Genomic DNA, 27,668 nt, shown 5'->3' with positions numbered 1-27,668 from the left:
AGACCAAACCTCTCTGCCTCTCTTGTAGAGCCAGAGCTGCTCACTGTAGAGTCATGGAATCAGCATTGTTTAGTGTAATTCTTAAACTCAGGTTTGGTAATGCGAGGGACTTGTAGAAAAGCTGCTAATAGATATTCCCTTGAGAAAAGTGATCAAGAGTTGATTATTTCTCTAGTCTCTAAAAAGAAGGATTAACTCAAATAGGTTCTAATCAGAGTTTTATGCATGAACAAAATATCAAGCAACTGTGGAAACTTACTTGTGAAACCAGCATCCTGAGGAGTTCATAGACTGTGTTTAAGTTGAGATTTTAGAAGTATGTGTTGTTTGAATCCAGGGCAAGGGGAGAAATCCTTAGGAGGGACTGCAGGTATAACTGTGGGAAAATAGTTTAAAATTATTTCAGTGTAGGAAGCCTACAAGAATTAGTAAATAAATAGGCTGTAATAAACCCACAGAACAACCCCCCACTTCTCTCCAAGTGAAGAACAGTTTGTTACTATTCAGAGGTAATACAGGAATTCCTTAATTTTGAAATAGATACTTATAAAGGGAGACAAGGATGATAACTTGTGGGTCAGCAGGACGTGCAGCTGTAATATGGGTGATGACATCGAGTTGGAAGCCCACAATTTGTGTTTGTCATTGAGTTGAATGGCTTCACCTTTGTGCCCCTTGTTTCTTTATTGTCAGTTCAGTCTCAGCTGTGCCAAAAGCTTTAAATTCATTAGTGTGTTGGTGGTTCAAGAAGTTGTGCAAAAACACAGTGGGATCTAAGTCCCAAGTTGGGAAGTTCTGTGATTAAAAAAAGCATAAATAATAACAGAACAAGAAATGAAGCAAAATGCTATTATTAATCTGAAGTTTACCTTTGTGAGTAGATTTAAGTGAATTTTGCACTACTTCTGTTTAATGAAAATTCCAAAGTCATTCTGATTCTTGTCTTCTTTTTCAGGTTGCTGCTAACACTCCCAGTATGTATTCTCAGGAATTGTTTCAGCTTTCACAGTATCTACAAGTAAGTTTTCTTCTAAGGGCATTTTGTTTGGCTGAATATTTTTGTTCAAAATACAAATCTTATACTGTGGCTTGTATATATTGGAAACTACAAATGAAGGGACAGTGCTGGCAGCTCTTCTTCCTCACTGGCATCACCAGCCTTTCTGTGCCTGCTTCTGTGTCAGTTTAATAGGTGTGCTTTTCCCAAGATGTCATGGCACAAAAGAGACTGGGAAATGTTAGCACACTGAACTGTGTGCTGATAGATAAAAGTAAACTCTTTAGAAAGAATGATGAAATCAGCTTTCTGGGGAAAAAAATGAAAGTTTTTTTGCTGGTAAATGCTTTCCAGGTTTAACTGTGTGTAAGTTCTACTGATTTATTTTGCCTGGTTTTGTTTGATAATGGCAATTTTTACTTGTTCACATCAAGGCTTTTGAGATAGATACTATCTTTATATGTATTTGCTGACATAGCAGGAAGGAGCTGGTGCAGATGCTCATTCTTTAGAAGCCAAATACATATTCACTCACCAATCTGTTCTCTCTCCATATCCTGGAGTTAACGAAGATGCTCTTCTGTCTTCCTGTCATAAACCAAAAATCAAACAGAAATAGTAGTTCTTGCTTGGCATTTCTGTTTTGTGACCTAATTTGAGGATGAACAGCTCATTGCATGGAAGCTGCCAAGCTGTCCTTTGGTGTCTGCCGTTTTGTTACTTAAATTATTGAGATGAAGTATTTTGAAGTCTTGGGAAGAATAACAGTGTGTCCTCAGCATGTGCAACATAGGAGGAAAAATGAATGGTTTAGAAACCTGAGGTTATAGGATAGCATTTTCTAATTAAACTATCCAAATAAATTTGTGGATGGATAAAATGAACGGGCTTATTATGGTTTTGAACAAGTTGACATTGTTTGCTACTCACATTTCCTTTTTTGTTGTATTTTGGGATCTCTTCTGTTGCTTGATTTCCTGAGTTGTTCTAGCTGAACTGACTGGTGCCCTGCTCTCTTCACAGGAAGCCTTACATCGGGAACAAATGTTGGAACAGAAGCTGGCAACCCTTCAGCGACTACTTGCTGTCACACAAGAGGCTTCAGATACTAGTTGGCAGGTATCTGCAGGATCCTTTCCTTATGGACTCAACTATGCACTGCCATATAAATTTTAGCTGTTAATGCAGGGAAAAAGAAGAAATAATAAAAAGTTTATGGTGGTTCTCTAAACCTGTGCAAAAGACAATGTGTAATAAATCTAATGGTTGTCTGCTGTTGAAATAGCTATTAGCAGTATGTACTCCAACAAAATTCAGATCTTTGAAGCAGAACTCTACTGGCTTTACATTAAGCATGGGATAATTCTAAGGTGATACTTCTTTTCTTCTAGGCTTTAATAGATGAAGACAGGCTGCTATCAAGACTAGAGGTTATGGGAAATCAATTACAAGCTTGTTCAAAGGTAAGTAGTTCACTTAAAGTCAAATATTAGGAATACTGAAAGCAACTTTTTTCAAGTGTTTTGGAAGTAGCTAGTTGTAGGAAAGCATTTGGAACATAAGCTTTCCAAAATGAACCTATGGAACGTTGATAATATGAGTAGCACAAAAACTGTACATCTGCTCTGTATTTCAAGGCATCTACAAAAGTGGCTGTTGTTTTCATTGCCCATGTCCTGTCTGATATTCAGAGTTACAAGTATGTGCTGCCTTGGTTGTTGTTTAGGCCACCTATGTCTGCCTTGGATTTTAATTTTATTTCTATTTCCTCTCAACTATTTACATTATAAAACTACTTCTTCAGGTCCTGTTTAAGGTCTTTCCTCTGGGACCTGGTTTGTCCAGTTCTATGTCTCCTAGGCTTGACATTGTCTTAGCAGTGCCCAAAAGAAGTGCCATAATTCTCTTGGGATCAAAACTGACCACAGAATGTGTGCTGCTATACATACACTTCAAAAAATAACTTACTTATACCCAGTCATGTCAAGAATCTTCAATCGCTGATTTGTACATAACATTTTCTTACCTATCCAAAATTTGTTAAACATTTTTTAGTAGAACGGGCTTTATCACAATCTAATTTATTTAATGAGCAAAACAGTAATTATTATATTCTTGAATTATTTCATATGTGCAGAATCAAACAGAAGACAGTATACGAAAAGAGCTTATAGCATTACAGGAAGACAAACACAACTATGAGACAACAGCCAAAGAGTCCCTGAGGCGGGTCCTTCAGGAGAAAATTGAAGTGGTCAGAAAATTATCTGAAGTGGAGGTACTGAAGTTTCATGTCTGGTCTTCTGAAAGTGCTGAAATAGTTGTAACTACTGCTATTCAGATCCCTGCTTTGTTGCTGTGTTACATCAGTATCTGTTGTACTCTGACACTTGCAGGTTATTACGTAGTAATGTTTATTTCTCCTATTGGAGGGGACTAGGATTGTCAAACTGTTAATGAGAAGCTATTCTTTCAGCTCTTCCCTTTTCTCCCTGCTTCCAAAATCCATGATGTTGTCTTACAGAAGTTACTGTGTGCGGGACATACACAGGGAAAATGACATGCATGCATTAAATTAACGCTGTAAGACCTTTTATAAACTGCAGCATTAACCACTTGTATACTTTAAAAGGAGCTTTTACAATGAGCTTTACCGTTCAAGTGTTAGACACTCTTTTGAAGTAAGATTTTCTGCCCTGTAATAACTTGCATTATTCTGTTTTCCTTTATTTTCTTTTCCTTGATCATTATTTCCTATATTCCCTTGGTCAGGAAGTCTTGTAACACTAGTTGTCATCCTGTGCATATATAGTGCCTGGTAAAAATAGATCATCTGCAGTGTTTGGTAGTTTAGTGTCTGGCTTTTGTTATTATTTATTGCACAATAATTCTGTCTTACAGCGGAGTTTAAGTAATACAGAAGATGAATGTACACACCTGAAAGAAATGAATGAGCGGACTCAGGAAGAATTAAGGGAATTAGCTAATAAGTACAATGGAGCTGTAAATGAAATTAAAGATCTTTCTGACAAGCTAAAGGTAATGACAGAATTTCATCTGAAATAGCATAGAATAAATGTGATAAATGGAAAAAATAAATACAGTTTAATTTGTAATGCAGCAAACAAAAAAATTTAGAAACTTGTTAAACAACAGTTAACAATAGAAAGATGCATATTATCTATATATTCTCTAGGTTCAGTTTTAATGTAATTGAAACTGTCATCATTTAAGTAACTTCCTAAAAATGTTCCATCTTCATTCACTTAGAAACAACCATATTTTTGGGACTGAAATATATTATAGTATAAAATGATGTCTAGTATAAAACTATATCCAGCTGCTTTTATTTGGACTAATAACTTTCAAACTAAACTTCTGAAAGGTAAGAGGAATAAGAACTAGAATTAGAAATAAATTTGCATTTCATGTAGTCTCTTCATGCAGTTACAGCAAATATAACTAGTCCACCACATTGTAATCATATGGCTAATCTTTCATCTTGCTATCAAGTTTGATATGAAATTAAATGTCTAAGTATATTAATTAAATAAATTAGTATTTAAGGTCCTTTATGCTGGAGAACAGAATAATCACTTTATGATAAAGCTTGTTCTCTGAGAGTCTCCAATCTAGTTAAGTAGGAATTGTGAAGGAAGAAGGTAATGGTGTGATCTCTGGAGACCTGAGACAATTGCTGCATTTATATTGGATAAATACTGAATTGGAACCTAGGTTTCTAGATCAGTACCTCAGAGAAATTTTTCTTTCCAAATTAAAATGTTAAATTGCTGCTCTTAAGGAAGTTAGTTTTCCAGTAATGGGTTGATCACTGATGATGATGAGTGTACGCAGAAGGATCAAAGCTGAAAGCTATTACCTTGTTTTGAGGGAGGAGACAGTTTAAAACTTAAGTTCTTGAGATTTATTGAGGAAAAAGATGTGGCTTGCAATCAAGGTGGTCTGTGCAGTGTACATTCGGTTCAGACGGGTTCTTGGGTTTTGGTTGAATTGAGATGCTGGAGACTTTGGGCATTTCTTAGTTCTAGGGCCCTTTACTGTTGCTGTTAAATTTATATTCCTCAGTCAAAAAGTTACTTCAGATATTTTGAGATTTTCTCAGTCTACTTGTAGTGAAATTTGTATATAGGTAATAGATTGGCTTTGTTTTTTGTGTCTTTAATCTGATTAGCAAAGACAGTTACATACATTTAGTTACATAAAAAACAAGATCTATTCTTCCACATATTAATTTTGATTTTTGGGGGATTTAAAAAATCTGTTTGAGCAGGTAGCAGAAGGGAGACAAGAAGAAATCCAGCAAAAAGGACTAGCTGAGAAAAAGGAATTGCAGCATAAAATAGATGAAATGGAAGAAAGAGAGCAAGAGCTTCAAGCAAAAATAGAAGCTTTGCAGGCTGATAATGACTTCACCAATGAGCGGCTGACTGCTTTACAAGGTTAGTCAATAGCGGGGGAAAAAACTTTGATTATTTGGTTTTCTTTTAATCTGTGAAATACCTTTTTCTTGGACTTCTGTTTACAGTACGGTTAGAACACCTTCAAGAGAAAACTCTTAAAGAACACAACAGCTTAGGTAGGTGTGATCCATTTCTTGTTTCAAGCTGGTTTCCGCGTTTGCTCCTCCGTTGCTTTTGTTAGGATGATCTCGGTGTCGGCAGCAGAGTTCTCATTCCCGGTTTTCCCAGCAGGGAGCTCTCCCGGCCTGGCGGGGCCGTGTCGGGGCGGGGCCGGCAGGGGGCGCTGCTCCCGCGGGTGTTGGCCCTGGCGCGGGGCTCGGCGGGGCCTGGGAGCAGAGAGATTTAAAACATATTTTATATACATCCATGCACATGTATATGTATGCAATAGGCAGTCATTCTTTGGCGTTAATAACTCTTAGACGTTTGAACTAGACATCATCTCTTGTAGGAAACACATCGAACTGCCTGATTTTTTGTCTGATTAGGTCATTGTGGAGAGGTGGGATAAAAAGCCAGGTGCATTTCAAAATGCTGTGTTTATAAAGAAACAAAGCCCAAAACATTTTCCTTGATTCCGAAAATAATGCCCTTTCTTAATCCTAGGCATACAAGTCGACGACTTCATACCTAAAATTAATGGGAGCACAGAGAAAGGTAGTGTATCTGAGGACTACCTTTTGTCTTATGATTGATGTTTGAAAATGAACAAATTCAAAATGTTCTCTAAAGTTTTGTTTGAAATTTTTTCTCTTTGCAAATGAATTTGTCCACTCCTGACCAGTTTTTTTTTTTTGTGTGTGTGTATACTTCCAGTCACAGTGTTTTTAGAAAGTTGTGTAAAATACAACAGAACCACTTGGAGGCTGTCTCTTTTTGTTGAGTTGTTTTTTTTCGTTTTGATGGGCTGTCACTGCAATCAGTAGGAGTCTACTGATTGAATGTTGTCAGGGTTGTGACAAAAGAAAGTGGAGAACTCATTGATTGTTTTCCTTTTAGTTTTCCCTTGCAACACTTAGACATAGTGTTCTTCTAGTAAAGTTGAGTATGATCAGTAAAGTCAGCAAAACCTATTTTTTTATAACTTTAGTACGAAAAATGTGAGTATATAAAATTTATAAACAGTGGGAACTAACTTTTTAACACTCCAGGAGTATCTTTATGTGAAACAGGAATTAATACAGATTGAACTAAGTAATTAGGTTTTTGAAAGGCCAGTTAGAGCCAAATATTTTAGCTCATGTGTCTTAACATACACAGAGTTTTTTGAGTGAAATTGTCCAATATCACATATGGCAAAAAATATTCCAGTTTTGATTCTAGATTGTTTAATTGGCTGAGATATATTTGCCAATATAATTTTTTTCCTTGATGTAGCTTGTTTCTGCATTCTGCAGGATGGTGGTAGCATTGGTCTGAAGGTTCAGGGACCTATATAGGAAACTCAGGGTTTTAACCAATACTCATAGTGTTTAAGGACTGCTGTATTTATATTTTTGAAACAGAGTTTTAAAGCTCCCTATGCATATTTTTAAATTATGAGGCTCTTAACTAGGGAGACCAATCGCAAAATCAAAAGTTAATCATGACACAAACTTCTTATTGGGAGCAGGATGAGAGATCTGTTAAACACCTGCAGGAACTGCACCAAAGCCTCCCCTAAAGCTAAGAGTACTGGTTGCTCCTATGTGTCTTAGCATTTTAGACACTTTGCTGAGGTGCATACTGAGGTTAGCAAGAAGGACATGCAATGTTTATTCCCACTTCTGAACACTGCCATGAGATTTTATTTTTATATAGATTCATCCATCTTGCTGATGCATAATTTTAGATTGGTAATAGCTTAATATTTGATAGAATCATTGAGGAATAGATCTGCTTTTCTCTTTTTAAAACTAGAGCTAATTTGACACGTTTTGTAAAAGCTTTTGAGCTCTAACTTCAAACATAAATTATTTTATAGAGGAATTATTTGTGACATGATACTAGATTTGACTTCTTTTAAAGAAACATTTTTTGTTTGTTTTAAAATTGTTGGTAGGAAGATCATGTGAGATTTTTAAATACTGATACCTTTTACAAGTCCAAATTTTAAAATTGCCCATTTAAAAATCATTGTGTGATTATAACAAATATCACTATATCACTGAAACTCGCTTTTTTTGGTCAAAGGTGAAGAAGCAATCCCTTTTGGACTTATTTTGAGTTGTACAAGAGTCAGTGTCATCTGAATTGATGCATGACAAGATAGGTTCCTCCATCCTATGAGTAACAGTAGAATTTTCACTTAAACCTGAAAGTTTTAGGAACCTGTTGCCAGGTTATTTTTCTTTGAGTACAGGCTCATTCAAGTTCTCTTTCTGTGTATTTATACAATCTATCACCTTTTTTGTCATGCACATACCATGCTATTTCATTATTCTGTATTTTAGCCTAGCTTTTCATTGTTCTGTCAGTTGTAAATTTTTCTGCATCTCTGCAATAGCTGATCCATCCCCATTTCTCTGGCATTTTACAGCTTGCTGCCCTGTGTTCTCTTAGTGACCGTCTGTGCCTTTTTGCATCTTCCAGTCCCTTATGTAGCCCTTGTATGACAGATGGGCAGTTATTTGATCTGTCAGATTTTGGATTTTGTTCTCTTAAAAGCAGCAGGAAGCAGTTACTGCTGGGATTTTTGGGGGGTTGTTTTGGGTTTTTTTTTTTTGGTTGTGTTTTTTTGGGGTTTTTTTTCAGTTTTCTTTGGGTTTTTTTGTTTTGTTTTGTTGTTTTTTTGTTTTGTGGGGGGTTTAGGGTTTTGTTTGGATTGTTTTGGTTTGGGTTTTTTTTTGTTGTTTTGGGGGATTTTATTTGTTTACTTTTTTGTTTTGGTTTATTTTTATTGGTTTGGAGGGGTTTTTTTTGCTATGTAGTTCTGCATTATTTTAGAAGAGCTAAGAATTTTGGGTTTATAATGCAGATTGAGCAACTTTGGGAATGAAAGAGGAAAACTGTAAAACTCATGTAGAATCAGTATGCTTTTAAAAAATCTTTTGTTTTTCTTTCAAAGTGTGTGCACAGGCACACTACCTGGCCATGGCAAGAATCATGGTTTACATTACTTTGTTCTGTGGCTGTAGCAGCCAAGAGCTGTATTTAGAGGAACTAAGAACTCATAGCCTCTCCAGAGGCTTTTAATTAAAAAGTGTATTAGAGGATGATGATTAGGCATTCATTTTCTGTCATTGGACATGCAGAAAAGAGGAACTTGTTGGTACAGCAAGCCTCTGATAAAAGTTGTGTAGAACTAAATTCTTTCAAAAAGTGGTATTTTTCTCAGTGTGTTGCACCTCACCTAGCTTTGATCTTTAAATTTTGTGAGCCAAATATTGCATGAAGAAAGGTATGAGAAATTGTATGTAGTCACTTAGAGGGCCAGGTAAAACTGAAAAGAAGAAAAACTAAGTTTAAATATGGAAAATAATTTTTACAGCCATGGTGCTGTTTTTTAAAAGCTCTGTCCTCGTGGATTAAAGAAAGTTTATTTTTTAGAGTAACTTCAAAATACAGTAAAGCTTAGTATTGCAGTTGAGCATCGGATGTCAGAGCTAATGATTGAACAATTTGGTTAGAATGTAGCACATTCTGCAGGTTTGTACTAATGCCAGTCTTTTCTCACTGCTGGACTCTTGGTCTAAAGATTTTTGAGGTTCTTCAGAAAGGAAGTGTTTGCAGCTTGAAGAGATGCAGGATTCTGATGGAGTTGGGAGCTGAACGAGGACTTTAGTAAACCTGGGAACAGAGTCCAGTTTTAGGAACTCTGCTGCAGAACTGTCTTTTCAAAGTGAAACTGTTTAAAAAGAATAGGCATATATTCAACAGTTAAAATAGAGGTTGTTAGATATGAAGAATCAACATGAAGATTAATGAAAAACTTTGGAAATTCCCTTTTAAAGCTAATAAAAATGTTGAAGAATGTAGGTCAAAACTATGTTTCTTTTGAAAATGCAGCTGAAGTACTTCTTTCTTCTGATCAGTTTAAAAGAGTAATCTATTGCCTAGTATCACTCAGACATAATTTCATGTCTTGTCTGCTTGCATATTAACTCAGATTTGATTCAAAAGTCCATTGTGAATACACTGAAAAATTTTGTTAATATGCCTCTCAAATTTTTTGTTGCATCAATTTGAAAATGATAAGAAGATGTAAACTGAAGTGTTTCTTTCTCTACTAGAGCACTTTCTTTCAAAGAGTGGAGGGGACTGCACTTTTATTCATCAGTTCATAGAATGTCAGAGTGAGTACAAGAGTGTTCACATTTGCTTTAAAAACAACAGAAAACACAGAAAAGGTGGATGAAACCAGAATTTGTCACTACTATTTAATATTTCTGTAGTAGCAGAAATTTTCTAAGCATTGAATTGTGGCATTGTGGTACTGAGCAGATGTAATAGGATATCTTTGCTCTTGCAAAGTGATGGTCACATTGTCTCTTCTCGGTTCATCCATTATTGTGCCCTAACCAACAAAGGGCTTGTGATATTTCCACTTGGTGTTTAAAACTGAGTGTAACTTTTCACCTGTTCCAAATGAAGTTGAAACCTGTCAGTTTAAGGAAACATCACAGGCAGCAAAGGACAGAGAATGAGGTGCTTTTTCACATATCTGTAATTTAAATGATACTTAAAGGCTTTACACATTCTCCAGATTAGTTGTAACAAAAGAACAGAAGAGAAAACAAGTCCACAGTTTGTATGTGGAAGTCCAAGAGACTGTTTTAAGAAAAACAGAAAATTGCATACCAGTCTTTAGAAAGATGTGTTATTCTGGAATGTGAAGCGTGTTTTTCAGAGCAAATGCTTTTGAAAATGAGTAATGAAACAGCACTGTCTGTACATCTATAATTAAAGAAAAACTGAAGATGTTTATACTTTTTGCATACTGAAACAAAAATATCATTAGAATGAAGAGAAGCAAAGTGCTATTAAACTTCAAGAAAACCTGGGATTTTTTTACTTCAGAGTTTATAGAAATTATGTACCCAAAATCGAGCAGAGAAGCATTTAGAAGCAGAAATAAGACAGGATCATTTTTGACATTATGGCCATTGGACTCTTTCCTCTCAAATTTTCATGAGGAAGGGTAGCATACTTGTTTGATTTTACTGCTTGTGATCCAGATGCAGTGCCATAAACCAAATGACATGATACTGCTAATTTTTGTATAAGAAAATTTAAACTTTTTTATTTGAAAAATGTTTATTTAAAAAAATTAATGACTGGTAGCTGTCTTCTGTAAGGCTGCAGTTTTAAATCATCCTAAATTTTGCAAAGATCTTGTATGAATTGTTTTTTTCAGTATGTAAAAATGAAATTAAGTGCTTGAGTAAACATATTTCTTGTCTACAACATGGAGAACACCCTGTGTGATGTTCACATACTAATTGGTTGCCTATTTTCATTGTTTGGATGTTAGGTTAACCTAGTTTAGCAAAACTTAGGTTAGTATCACTTCTGCAAACTAAATGTGACCAGTCCTATCACTATTGAGAAAGAAAAGTGATCAACAGTATCTACTGAAATATTCTAAGATGTTAAAATACTAATAAGAGTAAACTTAAGATCAGTGGATTTATGCTTACCCTTTCTCAGGACATTGCAAGCTACAGTGAAAACACTGCAAGGCCTTGACTGCTTCATTTTTAAAGGAATTAATAAGAGTTCAAAAGAGTTAATTCCAAATCATTGATTCTTTTATTTCTTCTTGGACTGAAAGTTTGCCTTTTCCATGTTCAAATATGTTTAGTCAGGCCTCACAATATCATGAGGTTAAAAACTGCAAACTGTAGGATCTGTTCTTTGTCTTTTGTATGTAAATGCTGCCCTTCATTCCTACTCATGTTCTTTGCTCTGTGTAGCATCAGGAGCAGGCGACTCCTGGGGAGAAAAATCACAGTTCCAGAGATTGTCAGGAAGTCAAGTTTTAAGGCACACAGCAAAGAGTGTAGGACAATATCATACAGACTGGCAATACACAGCGAGAATATGTAGCTCATCATGTGGTAGTTTGTTGGGGTTTTGCCCAGAGGTTTAAGTACTGACAGAGAAGCAGGTTTATTACTTAAACAATAATGATAAAATAAAAATCCCAGAAGCCAGATGGTTTGTAAAATCCAGCTTCTGTAGATTTTTAAAGACATTGTATAAATTACTTTTATTTTTTAAGCACAGTGCGCTCACAATATCATCCAGTAACGTGTCCTGATCTCTAACGTTTGTGGAAATCTGGCTCTGAATGATCTGGGAAGTGTCTTACTTTCTGATCATTACATCCAGTTCACTTGTTGCTCATTCCATAGTTTTTGTTTAGTAACCACTGGTCAAAATCCGTGATATCAAGAGCAGAAGTCATGGTGCTTCTTTTTGATCAGAACATGATATGCGTTATTAGCAAAAGTGTGATGGCGTATAGATCAAAGTGAGATTTGTTGCCCTGCTAACTTCCTGTCTTTCACTCCAGTGTAACCCTTCTTTGTGTCCTTTTTTTCCCCCTTACTTTTTGACTTTTGCATTTGATTTTAAATGCAAGTCAGCTTCTTTCTTTTCACCAAGCTGATTTTTGCAAATTTATTAATAGTAGTTTTTGGATGGACTGAATGTGTTGAATTATTTTTAACTTTTCTTTTGACCTGCAGGTGTCTTAAGTGATACTAACAGCTTTAACTTTACATTTTTTCAGATGGTTGGAAATTTGTGCATTGAGGGACAAATTTTTTATTGGTTTTCAAACCTGGCCTACTTCAAAGACTATTTTGATGCCAAAATATAAATGTAGAGGGGCCATATTAGTTAAGTGATAATTGTAATATTAAGAGATCCTAGTTATTATGTTGCACATAGTGATAGGCAACCTAAATCTAAAGTGGACTTCTTAAATTGAATATCTAGGAAATGCCTAAAAACCTAAAGGAAAGCTGTCTTTAAGATGCAAAAGAAAATATTATCTTAAAGACTAACTGAAAGCTAGTTGAACAGAAGATTGTGTCAGTAAAAACATTTAGTTATATCTACTTCTCTGCTTTCTGCTAAGTAGGGACTGGAGAGCATGAAAGCTAAAGTTCTTTTGTGTTAGAAATTAAAGCTAGGATTCTCACCCTAATTTACATTTTAGTACCCAAGATTGCATGTCTTGATTCAGGGAAAACAGTAATTAATTTAAAAACAAATTAGGTTTATAAAGTTTTCTGAAATAATAAAAATTTTAAATGCAGAGTTTTGAAATAGATGTTTCAAAGATGTCTTTTTTTCCCCTCATTGTTGTCTGGATTCTGCCACTTTGAGTAACTAGGCTGGTAACAGTGAAAAATAATGTTCTATGGAGTTTGGTGATACCAGCATCCAATTTTCTGTATATTATCTAAATATCAGTGTGCTGAATTAATTATTTTTTTGTTGGCTTATGCCATATATTAGTGGTAGCATTCTTGAAACGCAGGGAATGTTCACTTGTTCTGAAAGTTAGGAGAGATTTGAGTCACCAAGTGCAAAACACTGGCTGTGCCAGCTTTGGGGCAGGCTTGGCAGAGACTCGTGTGCTGCTGCTCAAGGTCTTGGCTGAAGCAGTGCCAAGGATGTACCCTTTGTACAAATGGTGAAATCAGTAATGGACACTAGAAAACAATAAGCCACCATGGAAATGAAAAAAAGCCAAAAAACCCTCCTGCCTGCAGTTTCTCTTAGTCATGGAAATGGAGTGTAAAGAACTGCTGCACAAGTTTGTTTGGAAAACATCTGTGTCAAGGGTAGATTCTGTTTTGTATTGCAGTTATTTGGAGTGTAACAGTTACTGGATTGTGGTAGCTAAAAGATGCACAAATTCATAATGCTAAATTTTCCTCTGTAAGCTGATTATAGAAGCCTATTTTAAGCTAGAGGTCTAGCATGGTTGAGGTGTTACCCCTTCAGATCAAGCTACTTGTTTTTGTGCTCAGCTGTTTCATTCAGATCTACAGGGAGAATTCCCTAGCTTTTTTTCTTGCTGCTTTCCCTTCCACCCCTATTCTATCTGCAGCTGAGTCCTGGAATAATCATATATGAAGACTTTGGTTTAGATTTATTTTATTTTAAAATGGAAGAGGACTCATGGTATCACTCGAACTCCTGACTTGTGACTGCCAGTAACTTGATTCCCTCCACAGTACTTTCCTTAGTCTAAGCAGTCATTCTCACCAGCTCTGAGGAACTTGAGGCTGTTCTGAACTTGGATCATGACTGATCTCCTACATTTGCTTGAGATCTAAAGCCAGTTCTGAAAATCCAGCGTGCTGTTCCATGTGTTTCTGAAGCAGCATTTGTAAAATGTTACAGTTAAAGCAGAATAATATTTGTAGATAAAAGTAGGTGGAGGGAACATCTCTCTTCCATTGGCTTATCTGTCTGTGTGGGAGAGGGCAGAGTACAGGACAACCTTTTGGCCATGAAAACCCTTCTTCAGACTTCAGGGCTTTTTGTCTGAAAACTTGTCTATCATCTAGGTTTGTAAAAGATCTCTCCTTCCAGATCTTGACCTGCATCTGTCCTTTGATTGTCATAGTTGCAGCAACATACCATCAGAGGACTAGAGGGACAAGTTAATCTTCAGAGATACTTGAAGCTGAAAATACTGAAAGTCAACTTTTTTGGGTTTTGGTTTTTTTTTTTATAATTTGAAGAGAATTTACTATCAGCCAGCTTCTTTAGTCTGAACTCTCCTGTTTGTGCTGTTCATTCAGCCTTCTCTGTGTCTCAGTTTCCAGTTGACAGCATATGGAGTATCCAGGAAACTGCATTCCCTGCCTGGTTATCAGGGATCTGACAGGGAGACTATAGAGGGGAGGCAGAGACGGCTTCTCAAGCCTGATATTTCAGGGACTAACAGCTTTCAGCATGGACTAAACTGTAAAATCTGCTGCACAGAAATCAAAGATGTGATCTGTAAGATGGGATCCTCGGTACTTTTGTGTTGGCATTGCTTCTTAAGGAATTAGAAATAATGAAATCTCATCTTCAAAAATAAATTAATTGTTCAATATTTTTTTTTCTAGTGTCTTTGATTAATTCCAGTCCTGTTCTTCCCTTGGTGCTCTTGTTTGCCTTCATGTCCTAGCAGGAGTTAGGATGAAGTTAGCAATCTAGACTCCAATTCCACTTCTAAGATTTTTGTACATCTCAAATACATGAGTAGACTTCCCTGAAGTAGACTTTGGATAAAAACTGCATTTTTCATGAACCTGAATGTAATGCATTCCTAGTTTTCTGGAAGTCTGTGCAGCTCTCTTGAAAGGTTTAACAAAGAAAGGCTGTTTCTGTGTACAATTCACAGGCGCTGTTAAAAGCGATTGTGGGGTCAAGGGGACTTCTCTATTTTATGTGCTGCATTTCTAGATTTCTGCTGTGTTGGATGGATGTCTGTTCCATGAAACCAGCTCTTCGGATTCCTTTTTTGATAACTAAACTTGAGAAATGTGTTGATTATTTGTTGCTTCTGATTCAATTTTTTATTTTTTAAAGTAAATAACATTAATTTTTCTAAATACTCATTAGTGAACTGCAGCATTATGTAAGTTAATAAGGAGGAATAATTACGCACTGTATCATAAAGTTCTGGTAGGCTTGTGTGCTCTGTTTCATTATTCCGTGCCAGAATAAAGTTTTTGTTCAAGGCTGAGTAGGAAGTAATATTATCAGCTTTTAATTTGGTCATGGAATGTACTCTACGTAGATGCATGCAGGGAAAATTTGAGCTTGGAAAGTAACACTTATTTTGTTTGGCAGACAAGATCATAGATGAAGGACATCTAACCAAAGTGGAAGAAACAAAGCTTTTGAAAGGTTAGACTTCTGGATTATTTAACTGTTTTTGAAGCATGCTTGTTGTGTCACTCAGTGCATGTTTTGTGTTAAGTCAGAGTTGGAGTTTTGATTGAATACGCATTTGAGGAGAAATTCAATAAAGGGGAGGGAAATTGTTTGCTGAACTCTACTCCAAATACTATTGTAGGCTAAAAAGATTTAATGGAAACCATTTTTGACTATTGAGTGCATTAAGTGCCAATCTCAATATTGATTGAGTTCTTACTTGAATATGCATTAAAAAAAAAAAGTAATTTTTGTAAATTCAATTCAAGCTTTAGTGTCTGCATGAATTCCAAATGGGATTTTGGTTTTAATATAGGGCTACATAGAAATAATGTTTGGAGTCATTTTAAGTTTTAAATGAAAGTGTATTTTAATTTTACTATTTTCTGTCTTATCTCATAACTTTAAAATAAGTATTAACCTCCTAAATGTGTCTTTTGCATGTAAAATATATCTGTGCCTCTCTAACTCTTTTCTCTAATGTATAAAGCAAGTTAAATTAAAGGAGCTAATTAGAAAAGACTTGTCAAGGAACAGTCATCCTTACCTTACAATGCCAAGGTCAGGATTGCTAGCAAGTGTGCAGGTCAATATTTCTCAAGTGTCTAATAATGTAAAATAGTTTGGACTTGCAGGCTCTCCTCTCTTGCAACTTTTTATTGATGTCTGGACACACTGCCTCAGTTCTTTACCCTCTGAGCTTCTGCAAAGTGTTGTTTTGTTGAATAAATATTAGTTTGTTAAAAGTCCAGTGTTTTAGAGATAATTTATTTTCTCTTCCTTTAATGCACGGAATGGCACCTTTAACTCCTTTCTGTATGTGAGGAAGCTATAGACAAGGTGCCATATTTGGCAAAAGAATGCATACAATAACTGTAACGTAACACTTGCGTGCCCCTTCCATTGCAAAGCTCTAAGCTATTTTTAGTGTTTGGTAATATATTCTAACTCATCAAGTATGATGTCAACACATTTCAATATACTTTATCACTTTGGCTATATTTATTCAGCTCAGTTTTATTATGGGAAATAGGAACAACTGCTGTGATATAATATGGTACAGGAAAGAGTTTTGTGCTTACGACTCTGGTTCCAGAATAGGAAGCAGGTTTCTAATAATTTGTCTTCTGCTGTTTCACATGTAGAACTGGTGCATCTTTCCTCTGGTGCCTCATCTTTTGTGCCTTGTTTCAGAGCGGGGAGGGCAGGAGGGGGGAAGAAGCTGGTGTACCAAGGGTGGGTGGGAGGGAAGTATATAACGGGATGCTGTGGGAGAGAGAATTAATTCAGTGGTTGGAACTTGCACTGTTCCTCCCATTTTGCACAGAGCAGGGAAGCAGTATTCCATGGATGCCCAGATATGGTAAAGTTAGTTGGATATGGATCTTGCTGAGCTTAGTGCTTCTGGATCGGCCACTAATAAAAGTGATATGGGTGAGGCTTTTAGGTTATATTTTTCTTAATAGATAAAAAAAAAAAAAGTATGACTTAGTTTAGTAATTATTACAGTTGTAGTGACAATCCTATGAGCTTGGTTCTATATGATAATGTAAAATGTTTTGATTATTAGTTAAAAACCTTATTCCTGAAAATAAGAACGATCCCTTTTTGTTTTAGCCAAGAACCACCCACCCCCAAAGATTAAGTTTTTAACTGCAGCAATCATTATGAATTTTGAAGTCTGCTAAAATGGGGGTTGTGTTTGTAGTACCTGCCAGGTCTGAACCTCTAGTGTGCTTTAACTGTACAGATGCTTTTCCCTGTCCTCTTCTCCAGCGATTTCGATTCTATTAGGATGGGAAGAGTCTTGCTCTTCATCAGCTGCTTTGTTTGTACTTGCTGCCTTCTGTTTCATGTTTTATAAGTGTATGTTAATCAAGCAGAGAGTTATAGAAAACTTTTTGATTTAGATTAAGATAACTTTTGAGTTTTCTTCTGTTAACCTGTCTGTATTCTGTCATGGTGATTTCCTCTTGCAGCCACACAGATTGTCTCCAGTTTATGCTTATTTTGTTCTGGGGGAAGTTCTGTGTATTATTTTGCTGTTGTATAACATGGTTTATTTATTTATTTATGTGATTATTTCTTCCTGTGTCCTGTTACTTCATTGTTGCATGCGCATTATGTACATGCAGTGAAATTATTTGTGTACCCTGTGCTTTTCTCCATGGATGGGAGATGTCTGTGTGCTGGGAATGCTGCATTGACCCTTTTTCATATAATGTCTGTGCCTGGAACTTGAGACTCAGAGAAAACCTCTGTTAACCTGCAGGTGGGCAGCAGAGCTGTCAAAGCAAGGCTCTGAATAGGCAGCCAAGAAAGATTTCATTTTGTATAACCTCACCTGCATGTTGGTGACAGTTCCTTGCTGGATTAACCCACACCATCAATAGTATGGTCTTTTTTAATGGACCCATCAGAACTAAACCATAATTGTTACTTAAGAAAAATTGAAAAAAAATTATTTCAGTCACGTATACTATTTATACTTTGAATCAGGGGTGATTCTGCGTGAAAATAAGATGCACTGGTGCAATTAAATCCCCTTATATTTTGAAAATATGTGATCTCCACTAAAAATCTAGAACTGGGGAAAAAACCCCAACAAAAAATCCAGCAAACCAAAAAAAAAACCCAAAAAACCAACTGCATTGCTTCACTAAGCTGCATGTAATAAAGTGCTGAATTACATGGACAGATATTTCATGAAGGTAATTTTTTTGTGAGAACAACATACCCTGCTTCTTTAATACAATTTAAACTGAAAATTCATTCTAGAAACAAATGTATTCGTTTATATTGCTGTGCTTCTTTATGTTTCTTTTGAACAGTATGGTATGTACAAGACTTGTTATTATGTAATTTGTCCAAAATACTGAAACACAGTTTTATTCTTAACAGCAGTTTCTTTCTAACTTGCCACAGTATCTCCATTGTTCTAGTTTTCTTTTCTTATTTGTTTGCTGATTGAATCAGCTTTTCCACTGTTCCAGCTGGCAAGAACACAGCATTAACCCAAGTTCAAGCTGTGCACGAGGCAATTGCATCCCTTATTAGAGGCTAGGCTGGGTTAATGATTCCAGGGATGCGGAATCCATTTTAGCCCAGACTTGCAAAGAAATAAGCACCCAGCAGGTTTTTAACTGTTTCTTGAACCAAGTTGTTTTCTGTTGATATTTAACAGTAGTTTGGTGTACAGAAAAAATTATGAACAAAGCATTTATTAATTGTAGTTGCTTTTCCTTGTCTCTTGCAGAAAACCAAGCACGAGTCAAAGAATCGAATGATTTATCTGACACCCTTAGCCCAAGCAAGGAAAAAAGCAGTGACGACACTACAGGTAAGAGTTTAATTAAGATTTCTGTAACCTCTAATTAGTTTGAATTCAATCTAGATAACCAATAGCATTTTCTTAAAAGAATGCAGTATATTATACAGAGTTAGAGACAAGCTTAGAGCAGTGTTGTCTATTTTGTGGCTTCATAATTTGACTCTTGTAAATTGAGAAGGACATTAAATCTTCTCTCCGTGTAAAGAATGTGTATATGAGAACTGTCTGCAGTCTGCCTGCTCTCTGAAAGGTGTGGGGTTTTTTTTTTAGATGCTCAAATGGATGACCAAGATCTAAATGAACCTATTGTCAAAGTAGCTCTTCTAAAAGGTAAACAAATTTACTTTTGCAATTTTAGATGCATAATCTGTATATGTAATCTTTTTATCTACCTGGTTTTTATCAAATGATTAAAAAATAGTTAAAATAGAATGCTGTAATTCAAAGATGTTAATCATGTCATATGGAAGAGTTAACTGTAAATATCAGTAATGACTTCTTTGGGTGATATAAAAGCACGCTTTTGAGTGTTGCTATAGAAATAACCTGCGTATAAAGGTAATCTCTGTACTCACCAATGCTGTTCTAGGAATTTACACCGTACAACTTTCACTTGAGAAGTAGAGTCAGCACACATTTAAGATTATAGCAGTGGAGAGGAGGGATTCTTCCACTACTGACATTTTTTAAGCAGTCAAATTTTACTTGCATATCTTCTCTTACTGTCAGAGATGTTTGTTAGTTTGCACCCGATGGGTTAATCAAAACAAGACTTTTTTTCTTTAACACAGTCAAGATTGGAAATTTGCGTTATAACTATATTTGGAATGATTGCTGAGGCTTAGTTTGAGCTTTGTTGCTATAAATGTAAAATTTTTACTGGTTTTTATGCATTGAAGGCATATACTTAATTATCAAGCTAATATTTACATATTCATTAGCTGAAGAATTTTGTGCCATATTTATTAGTTATTACATTTAGCCTACTGAAAATTTGGTTTCTTTAACAATTAGACACTTGATAAGATCTATAAAATTATGCTCCTATTGGAATCACAAGTAAAAGAATGTCACAGTTCTTTGTGACTCAGGAAAAAAGGAAACCATAACAGAATGTAGGAGACCTGTAAAAGAGCTTTTCTCTGCAATTGTTTGCACTCCCTAATTTTATGACAAAAAGGCTTCCAAAAATTGCACAAATTACTTTTGCTGTTTGGCAACATGTATAAAATTGAGTTTGATGTTTCCCAGTGGACAATAGTTCAGCAAAGCAGTTTAGAAGGGAGTGTTTGAGATACCTAGAAAGGAGTGTTTGCTCTAATATCTGCAACTAAAAATCAGTATGTTCAGTGACTCGCTATGCTAGAAGGTAGAATTTGATAATGTTGTTTGTAGTGATTATAATAGTCTTATTTTTGGTTATAAAACTAAGGTTGGCAGCAATTTTTCTCTTCCTCTTGAGGCTATTTATGGGCCTTCCTATTTTGCTCTCACGAAACCATTTAAAATATCTGTACAATGAATCATTTGCCCTTTTAATTTTTATGAAGAGCCTATAAACCCACAGTTTTGTTCGAGTTTTTTTTCAGAGACCGACTTCATGTGCCTGACTTTGCCCTAAAAAGGATCTGATTTGCCTCAGAAAGGTTTTCAAGTGGACTTGTTATGCAGCCATATAATTAAGGAAGAGTGAGAGCATTTTTGATCTGGCGGCTCTTTGGAATGCAGAAACGGCCACTGGAAAAGGCAGCAGTCTTGTTGAAATTTATAAAACAAATTAATGGAACAGGAAAATTAGGCGACTTCTGGTTGCTGTAGATTCCTCCAAGCATATTCCATCAACATTTTGTAGTGCATTCAGGATTTGATTTAAGTTTCTACAAGTCAGAATTTGGCAAGGAAGAGAAGGGGGGAAGTTGTGACAAATTAGTTGGCTTTGTTTTTTCCCCCACAAGGTAAATGACTTTATTATCCATTCATAACAGTTCCCTGCACAGTTCTGTTTAAACAGCCTGTTTGTGACTACTTATTGCGAAGTTAAGGGCAGATAAATGTTAAACAGATGGAAAGGAGCAATAAATGTCATTGGAAGACTGGTAATCTTGTTCTTACCAATGTTCCTGTGTTTTCACAGTAATTACCAGAGTGGTCCATGGAATATTAGTAGGAAATGTTTTCAGCTGAGGATTTGCTGAATAGTGGTAATTTACATAAGAAATTTTGAAAATCAGCAATGGTCTATCAGCTTGGAAAGTTTGGGAACCATTGTTTTATGTCAGATACTTTATTTTAAATATATGATATAGTTTCCTTCATATGGATCTTGTGAAGTTAAAAAAAATCTCAGGGTTGTCTGACTTCACTAGAGTACTCTGAAAATTGTCTTCTGAATAACCTGAGAAATCCTGCAAAATTCTGAAGGTGAACTTTCAGAAGTGAGGCTTGAAATACCAGACTGCTCATAAAGTTTCTTCCATAGGCCAGGCACATAGAGATTAAGGATCAGTTAAGACTACAGCCTATGTGGGCTTCTGTATTATCTCTGTTATATAAAAAAAAAAAAAATTAAAATGGTTAAAAAAAAGTTTTAAACTATTTTAAAATTACCATTAGAGCCAATGTTGAGGGAAGCCTCACTCTATTTGTGTGGAAAACAAGGTGATATTGAGAACATTTCTTAAAGTATGGCAAACAAACTGATCAGAGATTAAAATTTTCCATGAGGTGGAAAAAATGAATGAGGAAGAAAAAATGCTGTATTAGACCTTTTCTTTTTCATTTAATTTTTTCTGGCACCTTGATGTTATTAATGGTAACTCTTTAGCCTTCTCTGAGGACAGTTAGTCATTATGTGAATTTGCTTCTTAAGGGAACTGATTCTAAGCATGATGATATTTAGTAATTTTATTATTTGCAAATAAGGCAATCCTACTCACTGAAGAAGTACTTTTCAAAACTAGAATTAGCACCAAAACTATATTTGCTTTGAACTACAAGGCACTTGTAGTTCAGTTTGGGTAAGACTAAAAGCAAATATTTTCTTGTGCTTCTATTCCTTGGCTTTCGATTTAGAAGCATGTCAGGCACATATAAATTCCCCTTTTGTGTTGATGTAGGAAAGAGTTTATCTCTCATGTCTTTTGAAGCAGTACTGTCTTTTATGATGTGTTCTTTCATTCACTAAAAAACACTGCCACCATAAAAGTTCATTTAGGGTGTCTGTTGTTGGATTTGGGACACTGCTTCTTTATCAGGAGTGATTTGAGCATAATTTGTCAACTTCCTCATCCATTTCTTCTGAAAAGTCTCATTAAAGAGGGTTGAAAGTCTAATTGCTCTAAATCTTTATCCATGAGAAGCTAAGAACAAAACATGTTCAGTAAAGAGAAACTTGGATTTAGAGCTAAGAAACCATAAAACAAGGTATTTGGATGAAATATGTAGTCCTCTCTGTTCTTTCTGCTCTCATAATTTCATTCTGAAAAAGTCTAAAAGTACATGTGTATTCTCAGCTCTGCTCAAACCCACCAGTTCTTTACTGTGAGAGCAGGAAAAACAAACCCTTAGAGAGATGCCGTATGAAGACTTTAGCATGATTTGCTGAACAATTTTCTTAATTAAGAGAACAAGGAAAAAATCTATAATTACTTTTATTGATACATATACAGCCAAATATTAATGTCAAAAGTATAATGATGAGCTGAATTCTAGTTTATTTTTATTTTTTTCCTTATTAATGCGAAGTCCAGACAAATGAAAGTAATATTTTTTCTAAGCCTTTACCTTAAATCCACGTAGTCTATAGTTACAGATGTTTATTGACCAGGTAACTGTGTAACCCTTTTTTTCCTACCCTCTCCCATGATACACAGCTGGAATTCTTTCACCAATTTCTTTCCTTTGCCTTTCTCACCAAACAAGCTTTATATCAAATTTTGGCCTTCTACCTATAGAGTTTATTAGTGCTGTTTGTGCCTACTGAAGGATCAGTTTGTGCACAGACACTGCTTAAGGAAAATCTAGTAAATGAGAGTTTGCTGGATGCTGTTCCTGGCTTTGCAGATGCCTGCAGGCTGGGGTGTTCCTGCATCTAAATTCTAGATGTGTGACCATTAGAGGACACTGCTCTTAGTAACATTTAGTTTTCCTCTTTTAAATTCCTCCAAAACTTCAGCTGTAAAAGTATTTAATTTTCCTGTGACTGCGAGTCATCTCTTGTAAGCCTGAGAGGCATTTAATATGTGTTTTAGCTAATACAAAACTTATGGGGAAGAGCAAGTGTTTTTATTTAGATTTTAAATAATGTGCATACATTTATGATCGTATTAAAGATATACCTACTATTTTAAGAGATAGTTTAAAAAAATCAAATGCAGTATTTATCTTAGTATTCACTAAGGCCACTGAATGAAATAAGGAGGTTGGAATTGTCTTCTTTGTCTTAATTTTGTTTTAGGAAATTTCCCTAAATTTTTCTTTTTCCTTTTTCCAGCGGGAGATGGGGGAGGCTGAGGCTGGGGCTGCAGTGGGTGGGTGGCAGTAGTGAATCATGGAATAGCAGCTCTTTCCTGAGCCTGTGCACTGAGACAGGCTTAGGGCAGCTTCCTTTTAAGAGTCAAGTTGTAAACACAGGCAGGGATTGTCTTAGGCTTTTGTTGTTCCTTGTTTTTGTCAATACAGAAGTCCTTACCAACTTACACAGTATTTTTTAAAACTCTCTAATTCTTCCTTGTTAATTTTTGTTTTATATTGCATGTTATGTGTAAATGAATGATTTATGGTTTGCATATGTTTTACTACTTTAAAAAGTATATTAATATTTTTTCCTAATATTTGCCTAATCTAATTTTGAGTTTACTTTAACTTCTGAAGATTTGAGTAAAAAGTTGCCAATCATCACACAGCAGTGCAAATTAAGATGTTGTACAAATTTATGATTCAAAGAAAATGTTCTTTCATCAGATGAATTGCAGGGTGCACAATCAGAGACTGAGGCTAAGCAAGAAATTCAGCAACTGCACAAGGAGCTGATTGAAGCCCAAGAGCTAGCTAGGACAAGTAAACAAAAATGCTTTGAACTTCAAGGTGAGACCCAGATCAACTTCGTTCTGTAGGGTATTCATTAAAATTGTATATATCAGGTAGTTCAAGATATGTTTTCATAGTATTGAATACATGCTTGAACTCAGGATATTTCATCCTTATTTCAGTTAGATAATGGATGTAATTGAATGTCTTCAGTGGTGGCTCTTTCTTAGATCATCCTATCAGCTATATAGCTCTATTGTTTTTAGGAGGAAATAGTATAGTCCAGTTTAATTTGCATATTGTTCAGTGTTCATTAGGGGTTGTATTTACAGCCTTTTTTTTTCCCCTTCCTCTTACACCAGTTTGCATTTAGCACACACAGAGTTTTCAGACCAGGCAACGGATTGTATCAATTTCAAATTAATTGTAATACTACTACAATAATGGAATGATGTCTTAGTATTAACTTTTATTAAACTACTTACACGGTTTTACTACCTTTGATAACTTCCTGAAGTAATATGTTTGTTTAATCTTTTCACTTACTGAGAGATTGTGACTAAAATTAATTACACAGGTGAAATTCATGTTGCTAACAAAAACTCTTGGGCACATTTTCACTTTTATTTGTAGCGCTCTTGGAAGAAGAAAGAAAAGCATATAGAGTGCAAGTTGAAGAATCCAACAAGCAAATAAATGCTCTGCAAGGTAGGGATTTTTTTACCCCACTCTTTAGGGAAACTATATAGTTTTGACTGTTTCTGTGCTATCATAGTCACTAAGAAAGGAAAATGTTTAGTTGAATGTATGTTTTAAATCTGATTTCCTTCACCATATCTTTGATTGTTGTTGTGGAATGTTTCCTTTAAATTATTATGGTTTTAATAGTAACTTAAAAAATGCAAAAGATGTAATCTGTAATAGGTACCTCTTCTTCATCTCCATTTAGTCTTGTCAGTTCTGAATCATCCAGGGATTCTTACTGTGACTGCCTTCAGAGCACTCAGAAGCTTTAGGTGTTTTTGTAGTACTCAGTCTCTCCATTTCCTTATAGGATCCTCTTAAAGAAATTTTTCATACAGATCCACATCCAGCATCAGAGTATGCAGTAAAGTTGCTGCAACTGAGCATTTTGAAAGCTGTCCATGCCTTTTTCCTGTCCATGCCTTTTTGAAAATTGATGGAATCAATCATGCTTCTTTCAGCCCAAAATGCATACAGCAGGATGCAATCCCATTATTTACATAACTTCTGAGTCACATGTTCTGTATCACATTAATTTGCATATGAGTGAGCTCATTGATCAAGAGTCTGTCAGTCTGTCCAGCCTTAAGGTCAAAAAAGGCCATGTTATATTGTGATTTCCTTAGAGTAAGAGCTACTTTGAAGAGCTAATCAGCCATTGGTTATTACAGAACTCAGGAGCTTCATCCTTGGGGTCTTTGTCAGCATATCACTTCCTTTGGACCCAAAAATGTCTGGAAGGAAGATGAGCAGACAAGCAGGTGGACTGACAGTGCTGACTTTTTTAGGCAGTGAAAATAGCCCTAGAAAATTATTTTCTGGGCAGTAGTTTGTTGGATTATGTGATATTTGTCATACACTAGTTATACTGAAAATCTTATATAATAGCTCTGTTTTAGGTGACTTCAAAGAATCTTTAAGTTTTCTGTCATTGCTTTTGTACAAAAGAGAAGCTTAAAGTATGCTGTTCTTCAGAACAAGAGCAGCAATTTGAGTGTTATCTTGCTAATAATGAGAATTCTCCAAGTAGTGAATGCTGTAAGAAAAAATTAGAAAATATTTGATAGTTATTTCTATGCACAAAAAAAAAGAAATATTATTTTTCCTCCTAAAAAGAGAGAATGAAAGTAGAAACTTGACAGAGACAAACTTAATTGCCGGATTCCTCTTCTCAATTCAGTACTTTTTTGTTTTCTGGATCCTTCTCAAGAGAGGTCTTGCTAATGTTTCCTCCTCTCTCTGTTGTAGTTCAAAATGTTCTAATGTTCACTGTGTGCATTGCTGATTCCCAAACTTTTAGGGTGTGACACAACTCACAGTTTGGGAAAAGCTGTCAGGATTCTCCCTTGGCAGCCCCTGCAAACTGCAGGGGAGGAAAAAAAAAGCCTGGCAGCTTTATGAAGTAGCGTTTCTAGAAGCATTTTCAGGGAATCAATGTTTTAGCCCAGCCAGTGTTGTTGGCTTTGTTTGTATAGAGAAGAGTAAGTGCCAGAGAAGCAGCTGAGGTCGTGTCTCTACGTGTCAGGTTCATTAGATGAACACATATGTAGAGCAAGGAAATTCAAGTAACTTGTTGCTCCGTATTTTAAAAAAGTGAGAAGCAAAGCATTCAGTTCAGATGAGGTAATGGCTTACATAAACGAGAGATGTAATGGAAGTTTTCTTTCTAATTGTCCTCTGAAATTATATCCAGTGCTTCAGAAACCATTCCCATATTTGTTAGTAGTAACTTTCCTGTGTAAGTTATTTCTACAACTTCACTAACTTAGAACTCATGTGTGTCTTTGGATTTTCAGCCCAAGGCTCTGCTTCTTTTCAGGCCTGAACATATAAAAGGGAAATTGTTCATCAACAGCATAAAAAACAGGATGAAAAACCACATTTCTTTGAAATTCTGCCAGCACCAAGGAGTAGTAGTTTAGCTTGGCTTGATGAAGAAAATAGTATCAAGAAGATATGGTTTGCATTCCTTTGCTCAGGCACCTGCTGTATTACCAAGCTGTAGTTCTTTGTGTTTTAGTGCATATTATTTTGGTAGGTTCAAGGCTTCTAAAGTAAGGATACATGGAAAGGGAATTGTTGATGCATCATGTGTTTTTGTACTGTCAGGTTGTTCTCACCCACTGCTTCATTTGCTTTCTGTTAGTATAAGCCTGTAGAAATTATTTTCAATCAAGGTCATAGTAAGCCTCATTTTGCTCATATTTCTTTCAAAATCCATCATTCTGCAAATGTTTTTGGTATGGAACAGATAGAATGTTTCATCTTATACAGAATTGCCATGAAATTAATTTACTGTTGTCTATAATAGCTCTTGGGTATTACAGTATATAATAACTACCATAGTTTTTCCCATTAAGTCTTTTTCCTTCAAAGTGGGGAACTGGGTCATTCATAGATTCTTTAGTGTATTTAATGAGATAAATGTCTTGCTGGAGCCTGTTTAGAGGAGGGAACAAAAAAGGTGAATTTTTCTTCTTCATTGCACATCAACTATGTTACATCAGCAAAGTTTCTAGATTGTACCAGTGTATGAATTATTTCTGTATTGCTGCATATGTAGCTACTGAAAAACATCAAGTATAATTGACATGGAGGTGCAAGTATCATTTGAGTAGCTCTGATGCTCTATCTGTTTACAGCAAGACTCACATTCTTCCTGTCATGTTCTGTAATGGATTGAGATGACATAAATAAATAGAAGTAACCTAGGAAGATTACTCAGCCTTGGTTATCCTCCCCATGCTTTTCACTGTCCTTGTTCTGCCCTTTGGTTCTGAAACATACAACTTTAAATATGTAATTTTGACCCTCTACATATCTTACATTAGTTTTTCAAGTGCTCTTAAGAATTCTACCCTTTGTTCTCAGAGTAATTTTTCATTAATTCAATAATTGCTTTTCTCTATATTGAAATCAGCGAAATAAATTTTTTTAAGTGAAATAGAACAACAGCAAATTAAGCACTTCGCTCCCATCAGTGTTATAACTGTAGCTCTGTTTTTCTTTCATACTTCCCTTTCCTCTGCTCTGTACTTCTTTTTTAACTGTTTGCACTAGATTCTATTTATGTATGTTTTTATGAAAAATTGTGCTCCGAGATGCCTTCAGTAAGGAAAGAGTTTTAGATGGAATTAATTTGTAAGATTTGCTTCATGCGGAAATGTCAAGTAGCCTCATATGTGTGTGACTGCTGCACATTTACAGTAAGCTG

At 35.5% G+C, this 27,668-nt stretch overlaps 1 protein-coding gene across 34 annotated transcripts in view; it reads left to right on the top strand.

Moving 5' to 3' along the window:
* Window positions 1–27,668, top strand: part of SLMAP (sarcolemma associated protein) — a 96,057-nt gene that overhangs the window by 42,494 nt on the left and 25,895 nt on the right. For 7 of the 34 annotated variants that reach the window (XM_072935041.1, XM_072935039.1, XM_072935038.1 and 4 more), the window contains 14 exons: window positions 956–1,018; window positions 2,021–2,116; window positions 2,389–2,460; window positions 3,135–3,275; window positions 3,899–4,036; window positions 5,289–5,457; window positions 5,544–5,594; window positions 6,085–6,135; window positions 9,690–9,752; window positions 15,268–15,324; window positions 18,608–18,691; window positions 18,953–19,012; window positions 23,645–23,767; window positions 24,344–24,418. In XM_072935041.1, the coding sequence (XP_072791142.1) occupies window positions 956–1,018; window positions 2,021–2,116; window positions 2,389–2,460; window positions 3,135–3,275; window positions 3,899–4,036; window positions 5,289–5,457; window positions 5,544–5,594; window positions 6,085–6,135; window positions 9,690–9,752; window positions 15,268–15,324; window positions 18,608–18,691; window positions 18,953–19,012; window positions 23,645–23,767; window positions 24,344–24,418 (1,243 nt within the window). Of the gene's footprint in view, window positions 1–955; window positions 1,019–2,020; window positions 2,117–2,388; window positions 2,461–3,134; window positions 3,276–3,898; window positions 4,037–5,288; window positions 5,458–5,543; window positions 5,595–6,084; window positions 6,136–9,689; window positions 9,753–15,267; window positions 15,325–16,619; window positions 16,786–18,379; window positions 18,487–18,607; window positions 18,692–18,952; window positions 19,013–23,644; window positions 23,768–24,343; window positions 24,419–27,668 lie in introns of those variants that run through there. The other 27 variants (XM_072935046.1, XM_072935045.1, XM_030283367.4 and 24 more) reach the window with 18 other exon arrangements.

Source organism: Taeniopygia guttata, chromosome 12 (assembly GCF_048771995.1).
Source record: "Taeniopygia guttata chromosome 12, bTaeGut7.mat, whole genome shotgun sequence".
In the NCBI taxonomy this organism is placed as follows: domain Eukaryota; kingdom Metazoa; phylum Chordata; class Aves; order Passeriformes; family Estrildidae; genus Taeniopygia; species Taeniopygia guttata.
The sequence above is the reverse complement of the archived record's forward strand: the minus strand, read 5'-3'. Positions and strand labels throughout refer to the sequence as shown.